The following is a 14,960-nucleotide window of genomic DNA, read 5'->3' as shown; positions in this document are numbered from 1 at the left end:
ACTCCTATACTCTCTTACCTGCCATACATACTACTCCTATACTCTCTTACCTGTCATACATACTACTTATATACTCTTACCTGTCATACATACTACTCCTATACTCTTACCTGTCATACATACTACTCCTATACTCTTACCTGCCATACATACTACTCCTATACTCTCTTACCTGTCATACATACTACTTATATACTCTTACCTGTCATACATACTACTCCTATACTCTTACCTGTCATACATACTACTCCTATACTCTTACCTGTCATACATACTACTCCTATACTCTTACCTGCCATACATACTACTCCTATACTCTTACCTGTCATACATACTACTCCTATACTCTCTTACCTGTCATACATACTACTCCTATACTCTCTTACCTGCCATACATACTACTCCTATACTCTTACCTGCCATACATACTACTCCTATACTCTTACCTGTCATACATACTACTCCTATACTCTTACCTGCCATACATACTACTCCTATACTCTTACCTGTTATACATACTACTCCTATACTCTCTTACCTGTCATACATACTACTCCTATACTCTCTTACCTGCCATACATACTACTCCTATACTCGTACCTGCCATACATACTACTCCTATACTCTTACCTGTCATAAATACTACTCCTATACTCTTACCTGCCATACATACTACTCCTATACTCTTACCTGTTATACATACTACTCCTATACTCTCTTACCTGTCATACATACTACTGCTACACTCTTACCTGTCATACATACTACTCCTATACTCTTACCTGTTATACATACTACTCCTATACTCTCTTACCTGTCATACATACTACTCCTATACTCTCTTACCTGTCATACATACTACTCCTACACTCTTACCTGTCATACATACTACTCCTATACTCTTACCTGTCATACATACTACTCCTATACTCTTACCTGTCATACATACTATTCTTACACTCTTACCTGCCATACATACTACTCCTATACTCTCTTACCTGCCATACATACTACTCCTATACTCTTACCTGCATTACATACTACTCCTATAATCTTACCTGTCATACATACTACTCCTATACTCTCTTAACTGTCATACATACTACTCTTATACTCTTACCTGCCATACATACTACTCCTATACTCTCTTACCTGTCATACATACTACTCCTATACTCTTACCTGCCATACATACTACTCCTATACTCTCTTACTTGTCCTACATACTACTCCTATACTCTTACCTGTCATACATACTACTCCAATACTCTCTTAACTGTCATACATACTACTCCTATACTCTTACCTGCCATACATACTACTCCTATACTCTCTTACCTGTCATACATACTACTCCTATACTCTTACCTGTCATACATACTACTCCTATACTCTCTTTCCTGTCATACATACTACTCCTATACTCTTACCTGCCATACATACTACTCCTATACTCTCTTACCTGCCATACATACTACTCCTATACTCTCTTACCTGTCATACATACTACTCCTATACTTTTACCTGCCATACATACTACTCCCATACTCTTACCTGTCATACATACTACTCCTATACTCTTACCTGTCATACATACTACTCCTATACTCTTACCTGTCATACATACTACTCCTATACTCTTACCTGTCATACATACTACTTCTATACTCTTACCTGTCATACATACTACTCCTATACTCTTACCTGTCATACATACTACTCCCATACTCTTACCTGTCATACATACTACTCCTATACTCTTACCTGTCATACATACTACTCCTATACTCTTACCTGTCATACATACTACTCCTATACTCTTACCTGTCATACATACTACTCCTATACTCTTACCTGTCATACATACTACTCCTATACTCTTACCTGTCATACATACTACTCCTATACTCTTACCTATCATACATACTACTCCAATACTCTCTTAACTGTCACACATACTACTCCTATACTCTTACCTGCCATACATACTACTCCCATATACTACTCCTATACTCTCTTACTTGTCATACATACTACTCCTATACTCTTACCTGCCATACATACTACTCCTATACTCTCTTACCTGCCATACATACTACTCCTATACTCTCTTACCTGTCATACATACTACTTCTATACTCTTACCTGTCATACATACTACTCCTATACTCTCTTACCTGCCATACATACTACTCCTATACTCTCTTACCTGTCATACATACTACTCCTATACTCTTACCTGCATACATACTACTCCTATACTCTCTTACCTGCCATACATACTACTCCTATACTCTCTTACCTGTCATACATACTACTTGTATACTTTTACCTGCCATACATACTACTCCTATACTCTTACCTGCCATACATACTACTCCTATACTCTCTTACCTGTCATACATACTACTCCTATACTCTCTTACCTGTCATACATACTAATTCTATACTCTCTCACCTGTCATACATACTACGTCTATACTCTTACCTGTCATACATACTACTCCTATACTCTTACCTGCCATACATACTACTCCTATACTCTTACCTGCCATACATACTACTCCTATACTCTCTTTCCTGTCATACATACTACTCCTATACTCTTACCTGCCATACATACTACTCCTATACTCTCTTACCTGCCATACATACTACTCCTATACTCTCTTACCTGTCATACATACTACTTCTATACTTTTACCTGCCATACATACTACTCCTATACTCTTACCTGCCATACATACTACTCCTATACTCTCTTACCTGTCATACATACTACTCCTATACTCTCTTACCTGTCATACATACTACTCCTATACTCTTACCTGTCATACATACTACTCCAATACTCTTACCTGTCATACATACTACTCCTATATACTACTCTTATACTCTCTTACCTGTCATACATACTACTCCTATACTCTTACCTGCCATACATACTACTCCTATACTCTCTTACCTGTCATACATACAACTCCTATACTCTTACCTGCCATACATACTACTCCTATATACTACTCTTATACTCTCTTACCTGTCATACATACTACTCCTATACTCTTACCTGCCATACATACTACTCCTATACTCTCTTACCTGTCATACATACTACTCCTATACTCTTACCTGTCATACATACTACTCCAATACTCTCTTAACTGTCATACATACTACTCCTATACTCTTACCTGTCATACATACTACTCCTATACTCTCTTACCTGTCATACATACAACTCCTATACTCTTACCTGCCATACATACTACTCCTATATACTACTCTTATACTCTCTTACCTGTCATACATACTACTCCTATACTCTTACCTGCCATACATACTACTCCTATACTCTCTTACCTGTCATACATACTACTCCTATACTCTTACCTGTCATACATACTACTCCAATACTCTCTTAACTGTCATACATACTACTCCTATACTCTTACCTGCCATACATACTACTCCTATACTCTCTTACCTGTCATACATACTACTCCTATACTCTCTTACCTGTCATACATACTACTCCTATACTCTTACCTGCCATACATACTACTCCTATACTCTTACCTGTCATACATACTACTCCTATACTCTTACCTGTCATACATACTACTCCTATACTCTTACCTGTCATACATACTACTCCTATACTCTTACCTGTCATACATACTATTCTTACACTCTTACCTGCCATACATACTACTCCTATACTCTTTTACCTGTCATACATACTACTCCTATACTCTTACCTGCCATACATACTATTCCTATACTCTTACCTGTCATACAAACTACTCCTATACTCTTACCTGCCATACATACTACTCCTATACTCTTACCTGTCATACATACTACTCCTACACTCTTACCTGTCATACATACTACTCCTATACTCTTACCTGTCATACATACTACTCCTATACTCTTACCTGTCATACATACTACTCCTATACTCTCTTACCTGTCATACATACTACTCCTATACTCTCTTACCTGTCATACATACAACTCCTATACTCTTACCTGCCATACATACTACTCCTATACTCTTACCTGCCATACATACTACTCCTATACTCTCTTACCTGTCATACATACTACTCCTATACTCTCTTACCTGTCATACATACTACTCCTATACTCTCATACCTGTCATACATACAACTCCTATACTCTTACCTGCCATACATACTACTCCTATACTCTTACCTGTCATATATACTACTTCTATACTCTTACCTGTCATACATACTACTCCTATACTCTTACCTGTCATACATACTACTCCTATACTCTTACCTGTCATACATACTACTTCTATACTCTTACCTGTCATACATACTACTCCTATACTCTTACCTGTCATACATACTACTCCAATACTCTCTTAACTGTCACACATACTACTCCTATACTCTTACCTGCCATACATACTACTCCTAAATACTACTCCTATACTCTCTTACCTGTCATACATACTACTCCTATACTCTTACCTGTCATACATACTACTTCTATACTCTTACCTGTCATACATACTACTCCTATACTCTTACCTGTCATACATACTACTCCAATACTCTCTTAACTGTCACACATACTACTCCTATACTCTCTTACCTGTCATACATACTTCTCCTATACTCTTACCTGCCATACATACTACTCCTATACTCTCTTACCTGTCATACATACTACTTATATACTCTTACCTGTCATACATACTACTCCTATACTCTTACCTGTCATACATACTACTCCTATACTCTTACCTGCCATACATACTACTCCTATACTCTCTTACCTGTCATACATACTACTTATATACTCTTACCTGTCATACATACTACTCCTATACTCTTACCTGTCATACATACTACTCCTATACTCTTACCTGTCATACATACTACTCCTATACTCTTACCTGCCATACATACTACTCCTATACTCTTACATGTCATACATACTACTCCTATACTCTCTTACCTGTCATACATACTACTCCTATACTCTCTTACCTGCCATACATACTACTCCTATACTCTTACCTGCCATACATACTACTCCTATACTCTTACCTGTCATACATACTACTCCTATACTCTTACCTGCCATACATACTACTCCTATACTCTTACCTGTTATACATACTACTCCTATACTCTCTTACCTGTCATACATACTACTCCTATACTCTCTTACCTGCCATACATACTACTCCTATACTCTTACCTGCCATACATACTACTCCTATACTCTTACCTGTCATAAATACTACTCCTATACTCTTACCTGCCATACATACTACTCCTATACTCTTACCTGTTATACATACTACTCCTATACTCTCTTACCTGTCATACATACTACTGCTACACTCTTACCTGTCATACATACTACTCCTATACTCTTACCTGTTATACATACTACTCCTATACTCTCTTACCTGTCATACATACTACTCCTACACTCTTACCTGTCATACATACTACTCCTATACTCTTACCTGCCATACATACTATTCTTACACTCTTACCTGCCATACATACTACTCCTATACTCTCTTACCTGCCATACATACTACTCCTATACTCTTACCTGCATTACATACTACTCCTATAATCTTACCTGTCATACATACTACTCCTATACTCTCTTACCTGTCATACATACTACTCCTATACTCTTACCTGCCATACATACTACTCCTATACTCTCTTACCAGTCATACATACTACTCCTATACTCTTACCTGTCATACATACTACTCCAATACTCTCTTAACTGTCATACATACTACTCCTATACTCTTACCTGCCATACATACTACTCCTATACTCTCTTACCTGTCATACATACTACTCCTATACTCTTACCTGTCATACATACTACTCCTATACTCTCTTTCCTGTCATACATACTACTCCTATACTCTTACCTGCCATACATACTACTCCTATACTCTCTTACCTGCCATACATACTACTCCTATACTCTCTTACCTGTCATACATACTACTTATATACTCTTACCTGTCATACATACTACTCCTATACTCTTACCTGTCATACATACTACTCCTATACTCTTACCTGCCATACATACTACTCCTATACTCTCTTACCTGTCATACATACTACTTATATACTCTTACCTGTCATACATACTACTCCTATACTCTTACCTGTCATACATACTACTCCTATACTCTCTTTCCTGTCATACATACTACTCCTATACTCTTACCTGCCATACATACTACTCCTATACTCTCTTACCTGCCATACATACTACTCCTATACTCTCTTACCTGTCATACATACTACTCCTATACTTTTACCTGCCATACATACTACTCCCATACTCTTACCTGTCATACATACTACTCCTATACTCTTACCTGTCATACATACTACTCCTATACTCTTACCTGTCATACATACTACTCCTATACTCTTACCTGTCATACATACTACTTCTATACTCTTACCTGTCATACATACTACTCCTATACTCTTACCTGTCATACATACTACTCCTATACTTTTGCCTGCCATACATACTACTTCTATACTCTCTTACCTGTCATACATACTACTCCTATACTTTTACCTGCCATACATACTACTCCCATACTCTTACCTGTCATACATACTACTCCTATACTCTTACCTGTCATACATACTACTCCTATACTCTTACCTGTCATACATACTACTCCCATACTCTTACCTGTCATACATACTACTCCTATACTCTTACCTGTCATACATACTACTCCTATACTCTTACCTGTCATACATACTACTCCTATACTCTTACCTGTCATACATACTACTTCTATACTCTTACCTGTCATACATACTACTCCTATACTCTTACCTGTCATACATACTACTCCTATACTTTTACCTGCCATACATACTACTCCCATACTCTTACCTGTCATACATACTACTCCTATACTCTTACCTGTCATACATACTACTCCTATACTCTTACCTGTCATACATACTACTCCTATACTCTTACCTGTCATACATACTACTTCTATACTCTTACCTGTCATACATACTACTCCTATACTCTTACCTGTCATACATACTACTCCCATACTCTTACCTGTCATACATACTACTCCTATACTCTTACCTGTCATACATACTACTCCTATACTCTTACCTGTCATACATACTACTCCTATACTCTTACCTGTCATACATACTACTCCTATACTCTTACCTGTCATACATACTACTCCTATACTCTTACCTGTCATACATACTACTCCTATACTCTTACCTGTCATACATACTACTCCAATACTCTCTTAACTGTCACACATACTACTCCTATACTCTTACCTGCCATACATACTACTCCCATATACTACTCCTATACTCTCTTACTTGTCATACATACTACTCCTATACTCTTACCTGCCATACATACTACTCCTATACTCTCTTACCTGCCATACATACTACTCCTATACTCTCTTACCTGTCATACATACTACTTCTATACTCTTACCTGTCATACATACTACTCCTATACTCTCTTACCTGCCATACATACTACTCCTATACTCTCTTACCTGTCATACATACTACTCCTATACTCTTACCTGCATACATACTACTCCTATACTCTCTTACCTGCCATACATACTACTCCTATACTCTCTTACCTGTCATACATACTACTTGTATACTTTTACCTGCCATACATACTACTCCTATACTCTTACCTGCCATACATACTACTCCTATACTCTCTTACCTGTCATACATACTACTCCTATACTCTCTTACCTGTCATACATACTACTTCTATACTCTCTCACCTGTCATACATACTACGTCTATACTCTTACCTGTCATACATACTACTCCTATACTCTTACCTGCCATACATACTACTCCTATACTCTTACCTGCCATACATACTACTCCTATACTCTCTTTCCTGTCATACATACTACTCCTATACTCTTACCTGCCATACATACTACTCCTATACTCTCTTACCTGCCATACATACTACTCCTATACTCTCTTACCTGTCATACATACTACTTCTATACTTTTACCTGCCATACATACTACTCCTATACTCTTACCTGCCATACATACTACTCCTATACTCTCTTACCTGTCATACATACTACTCCTATACTCTCTTACCTGTCATACATACTACTCCTATACTCTTACCTGTCATACATACTACTCCAATACTCTTACCTGTCATACATACTACTCCTATACTCTCTTAACTGTCACACATACTACTCCTATACTCTTACCTGCCATACATACTACTCCTATATACTACTCTTATACTCTCTTACCTGTCATACATACAACTCCTATACTCTTACCTGCCATACATACTACTCCTATACTCTCTTACCTGTCATACATACTACTCCTATACTCTTACCTGTCATACATACTACTCCAATACTCTCTTAACTGTCACACATACTACTCCTATACTCTTACCTGCCATACATACTACTCCTATACTCTTTTACCTGTCATACATACTACTCCTATACTCTTACCTGCCATACATACTATTCCTATACTCTTACCTGTCATACATACTACTCCTATACTCTTACCTGCCATACATACTACTCCTATACTCTTACCTGTCATACATACTACTCCTACACTCTTACCTGTCATACATACTACTCCTATACTCTTACCTGTCATACATACTACTCCTATACTCTTACCTGTCATACATACTATTCTTACACTCTTACCTGCCATACATACTACTCCTATACTCTTACCTGTCATACATACTACTCCTATACTCTCTTACCTGTCATACATACTACTCCTATACTCTCTTACCTGTCATACATACAACTCCTATACTCTTACCTGCCATACATACTACTCCTATACTCTTACCTGTCATACATACTACTTCTATACTCTTACCTGTCATACATACTACTCCTATACTCTTACCTGTCATACATACTACTCCTATACTCTTACCTGTAATACATACTACTCCAATACTCTCTTAACTGTCACACATACTACTCCTATAATCTTACCTGCCATACATACTACTCCTATATACTACTCCTATACTCTCTTACCTGTCATACATACTACTCCTATACTCTTACCTGCCATACATACTACTCCTATACTCTCTTACCTGTCATACATACTACTCCTATACTCTTACCTGCCATACATACTACTCCTATACTCTCTTACCTGCCATACATACTACTCCTATACTCTCTTACCTGTCATACATACTACACCTATACTCTCTTACCTGTCATACACCCTACTCCTATACTTTCTTACCTGTCATACATACTACTCCTATACTCTTACCTGCCATACATACTACTCCTATACTCTTACCTGTCATACATACTACTCCTATACTCTTACCTGCCATACATACTACTCCTATACTCTTACCTGTCATACATACTACTCCTACACTCTTACCTGTCATACATAATACTCCTATACTCTTACCTGCCATACATACTACTCCTATACTCTTACCTGCCATACATACTACTCCTATACTCTCTTACCTGTCATACATACTACTCCTATACTCTCTTACCTGTCATACATACTACTCCTATACTCTCTTACCTGTCATACATACAACTCCTATACTCTTACCTGTCATACATACTACTCCTATACTCTTACCTGCCATACATACTACTCCTATACTCTTACCTGCCATACATACTACTCCTAAATACTACTCCTATACTCTCTTACCTGTCATACATACTACTCCTATACTCTTACCTGCCATACATACTACTCCTATACTCTCTTACCTGTCATACATACTACTCCTATACTCTTACCTGCCATACATACTACTCCTATACTCTCTTACCTGCCATACATACTACTCCTATACTCTCTTACCTGTCATACATACTACTTCTATACTTTTACCTGCCATACATACTACTCCTATACTCTTACCTGCCATGCATACTACTCCTATACTCTCTTACCTGTCATACATACTACTCCTATACTCTCTTACCTGTCATACATACTACTTCTATACTCTCTCACCTGTCATACATACTACGTCTATACTCTTACCTGTCATACATACTACTCCTATACTCTTACCTGCCATACATACTACTCCTATACTCTCTTACCTGTCATACATACTACTCCTATACTCTTACCTGTTATACATACTACTCCTATACTCTCTTACCTGTCATACATACTACTCCTATACTCTTACCTGCCATACATACTACTCCTATACTCTCTTACCTGCCATACATACTACTCCTATACTCTCTTACCTGTCATACATACTACTTCTATACTTTTACCTGCCATTCATACTACTCCTATACTCTTACCTGCCATACATACTACTCCTATACTCTCTTACCTGTCATACATACTACTCCTATACTCTCTTACCTGCCATACATACTACTCCTATACTCTCTTACCTGTCATACATACTACTTCTATACTTTTACCTGCCATACATACTACTCCTATACTCTTACCTGCCATACATACTACTCCTATACTCTCTTACCTGTCATACATACTACTTCTATACTCTCTCACCTGTCATACATACTACGTCTATACTCTTACCTGTCATACATACTACTCCTATACTCTTACCTGCCATACATACTACTCCTATACTCTTACCTGCCATACATACTACTCCTATACTCTTACCTGCCATACATACTACTCCTATACTCTTACCTGTCATACATACTACTCCTATACTCTCTTACCTGTCATACATACTACTTCTATACTCTCTCACCTGTCATACATACTACGTCTATACTCTTACCTGTCATACATACTACTCCTATACTCTCTTACCTGTCATACATACTACTTCTATACTCTCTCACCTGTCATACATACTACGTCTATACTCTCTCACCTGCCATACATACTACTCCTATACTCTTACCTGCCATACATACTACTCCTATACTCTCTTACCTGCCATACATACTACTCCTATACTCTCTTACCTGTCATACATACTACTCCTATACTTTTACCTGCCATACATACTATTCCTATACTCTTACCTGTCATACATACTACTCCTATACTCTCTTACCTGCCATACATACTACTCCTATACTCTTACCTGCCATACATACTACTCCTATACTCTCTTACCTGTCATACATACTACTCCTATACTCTCTTACCTGCCATACATACTACTCCTATACTCTCTTACCTGTAATACATACTACTCCTATACTCTTACCTGCCATACATACTACTCCTATACTCTTACCTGTCATACATACTACTCCTATACTCTCTTACCTGTCATACATACTACTTCTATACTCTCTCACCTGTCATACATACTACGTCTATACTCTTACCTGTCATACATACTACTCCTATAGTCTCTTACCTGTCATACATACTACTTCTATACTCTCTCACCTGTCATACATACTACGTCTATACTCTCTCACCTGCCATACATACTACTCCTATACTCTTACCTGCCATACATACTACTCCTATACTCTCTTACCTGCCATACATACTACTCCTATACTCTCTTACCTGTCATACATACTACTTCTATACTCTTACCTGTCATACATACTACTCCTATACTTTTACCTGCCATACATACTATTCCTATACTCTTACCTGTCATACATACTACTCCTATACTCTCTTACCTGCCATACATACTACTCCTATACTCTTACCTGCCATACATACTACTCCTATACTCTCTTACCTGTCATACATACTACTCCTATACTCTCTTACCTGCCATACATACTACTCCTATACTCTCTTACCTGTAATACATACTACTCCTATACTCTTACCTGCCATACATACTACTCCTATACTCTTACCTGCCATACATACTACTCCTATACTCTTACCTGTCATACATACTACTCCTATACTCTCTTACCTGTCATACATACTACTCCTATACTCTCTTACCTGCCATACATACTACTCCTATACTCTCTTACCTGTCATACATACTACTCCTATACTCTCTTACCTGTAATACATACTACTCCTTTACTCTTACCTGCCATACATACTACTCCTATACTCTTACCTGTCATACATACTACTCCTATACTCTTACCTGTCATACATACTACTTCTATACTCTCTCACCTGTCATACATACTACTCCTATACTCTTACCTGCCATACATACTATTCTTACACTCTTACCTGTCATACATACTACTCCTATACGCTTACCTGCTGGGTAGATACATAGCAATGCCGCATGCTACTGGGTTTGCCATAGACGCTAGTGTAGCGGCCAGGTGGTAGATGTTTCCTCCATATGGCATACAGGAGAAGGTCTGGACAGATGGCAGCACTGCATTGGTCAGGGCATTCACCCAGGCTAGGACCAGGTAGATGAAGACCTTCTCCCACGTCGAGTACTTGCTTATGTCTTTCTTTGTCTCGCCGGTTACAGCTTCGTCTTCAGCCATCATTGGCTTCTGCTCCACTCCTCTGGCCCAGGGTTCTTCATTCACTTGCCTTGTGCCCGTTCCTGCCTCCCGGTGCCCCTGCTCTTTGGGTATCTTGTGAAGGATGATGAAGGCGACTAAACAGAGGCCCATCATACCCGCCAGGAACAGGAAGAACGCCCATGCTGGGAATCTGGCTGGCAGGTATTGCACTGTCAGGTGTCCTGTGGGGTCTGAGCCATTTAGTTCTGTTCTATTGCTGGGCTCACAGACGACTACACCCACCCCTTGTGCCAGGGCCAGTAAGGCGGGCATCAGGCCACTCAGGCCCTCTCCAATGAAGTATGAGATCAAGTAATCTGGCCTGAGACGAGTCATATAAGGAAGAAACGTGACTGAAGACGTGCAGTCCACCAGAGAGAGGAAGAAAATGAGGCTGAGCAGGGCCGTGCTCCTCCGGGATGAGGCCACCCAGCTGGTCTCCTGCCAAAGGAAAGCCAACAAGACACATGACCCAACTCCGACCGCCAAAATCACAAATATCACAGGGCCCTCCTGGAGACGTCCCGGGCAAAACTTATGGATCAGAGTAACAGCAAGTGGCCCAATGTTAGCAAACTGAATAAGGAGAGAAAGGTAGGAGGGAAGGTCCCAGCCCTCTGGAGTATGGGGCACCAACACAGGTAGCTCCACCCAAACCCCATTGATGGCAACCCAGGAACCTAGGCCCAGCAAGCAGGAGAGAAGATGCAGCCTGAGCGCCATGATCTCTAGGCCATTGTGTGCTCAGGAGCTCGGAGCAGGTGGTCAGTCTGATCTGACCCCCATCATTTCATCTCTCAGAGGCTTGGCATGAGGGATCTGCTAACAACAAGAACTTTGTCCTAGTCCTCAAAAGCCAAAGGTTCGGTTTCCAAGCTTAGTCTTCAGTAACTAGATCAGGATGTCAGGAGCTTCACGATTAGTCTGGAAAAAGGAGAGAAAGAGAAATATCAGACAACTCACAGAACAGAGAACACGGACAGCAGCAACCTGGAGGTATCGAGGACATGGGGGCACAAGGGAAGAGCACACCCCCTCAGTGACATCATACAGGGGAGGAGCCCGCCCCCTCAGTGACATCATACAGAGGAGAAACCGCCCCCTCAGAGACATCATACAGGGGAGGAGCCCGTAGGGAGAAGCCCGCCCCCTCAGTGACATCATAGAGGGGAGGAGCCCGCCCCCTCAGTGACATCATACAGGAGAGGAGCCTACCCCCTCAGTGACATCATACAGAGGAGAAACCGCCCCCTCAGTGACATCATACAGGAGAGGAGCCCGACCGCTCAGTGACATCATAGAGGGGAGAAACCACCCCCTCAGTGACATCATACAAGGGATGAGCCCGCCCCTCAGTGACATCATACAGGGGAAGAGCCCACCCCCTCAGTGACATCATACAGGGGAAGAGCCCACCCCCTCAGTGACATCATACAGGGGAGGAGCCCGCCCCCTCAGTGACATCATACAGGGGAGGAGCCCGCCCCCTCAGTAACATAATAGAGGGGAGGAGCCCGCCCCCTCAGTGACATCATACAGGGGAGGAGCCCACCCCCTCAGTGACATCATACAGAGGAGAAACCGCCCCCTCAGTGACATCATACAGGAGAGGAGCTCGACCGCTCAGTGACATCATACAGGAGAGGAGCCTGCCCCTCAGTGACATCATACAGGGGAGGAGCCCGCCCCCTCAGTGACATCATACAGGGGAGGAGCCCGCCCCCTCAGTAACATAATAGAGGGGAGGAGCCTGCCCCCTCAGTGACATCATACAGGGGAGGAGCCCACCCCCTCAGTGACATCATACAGAGGAGAAACCGCCACCTCAGTGACATCATACAGGAGAGGAGCCCGACCGCTCAGTGACATCATAAAGGGGAGAAACCGCCCCCTCAGTGACATCATACAGGGGAGGAGCCCGCCCCCTCAGTGACATCATACAGGGGAGAAACCGCCCCCTCAGTGACATCATACAGGAGAGGAGCCCGCCCCCTCAGTGACATTATACAGGAGAGGAGCCCGCCCCCTCAGTGACATCATACAAGGGAGGAGCCCGCCCCTCAGTGACATCATACAGGGGAGGAGCCCGCCCCTCAGTGACATTATACAGGGGAGGAGCCCGCCCCTCAGTGATATCATACAGGGGAGGAGACCACCCCCTCAGTGACATCATATAGGGGAGGAGCCCACCCCCTCAGTGACATCATACAGGAGAGGAGCTCGACTGCTCAATGACATCATACAGGAGAGGAGCCTGTCCATCAGTGACATCATACAGGGGAGGAGCCCGCCCCCTCAGTGACATCATACAGGGGAGGAGCCTGCCCCTCAGTGACATTATACAGGGGAGGAGCCCGCCCCCTCAGTCAAATCATACAGG

The 14,960-nt window shown here is 40.8% G+C and overlaps 1 protein-coding gene across 1 annotated transcript in view; it reads right to left on the bottom strand.

Annotated features, from left to right (window-relative positions):
• LOC142201113 (solute carrier family 52, riboflavin transporter, member 3-B-like) overlaps window positions 1-13,366 on the bottom strand; it is a 32,575-nt gene extending 19,209 nt beyond the window's left edge. Inside the window, exon 1 of the mRNA XM_075271941.1 lies at window positions 12,318-13,366. Within this exon, the coding sequence (XP_075128042.1) occupies window positions 12,318-13,303 (986 nt within the window). The 5' untranslated portion in view covers window positions 13,304-13,366. The remainder of the gene's footprint in view (window positions 1-12,317) is intronic.
• Window positions 13,367-14,960: the final 1,594 nt, after the last annotated feature.

This window comes from Leptodactylus fuscus, chromosome 4 (genome assembly GCF_031893055.1).
Source record: "Leptodactylus fuscus isolate aLepFus1 chromosome 4, aLepFus1.hap2, whole genome shotgun sequence".
Classification (NCBI taxonomy): Eukaryota; Metazoa; Chordata; class Amphibia; order Anura; family Leptodactylidae; genus Leptodactylus; species Leptodactylus fuscus.
Note: the sequence above shows the minus strand (reverse complement) of the source record. Positions and strands in the feature narration are given on the sequence as shown.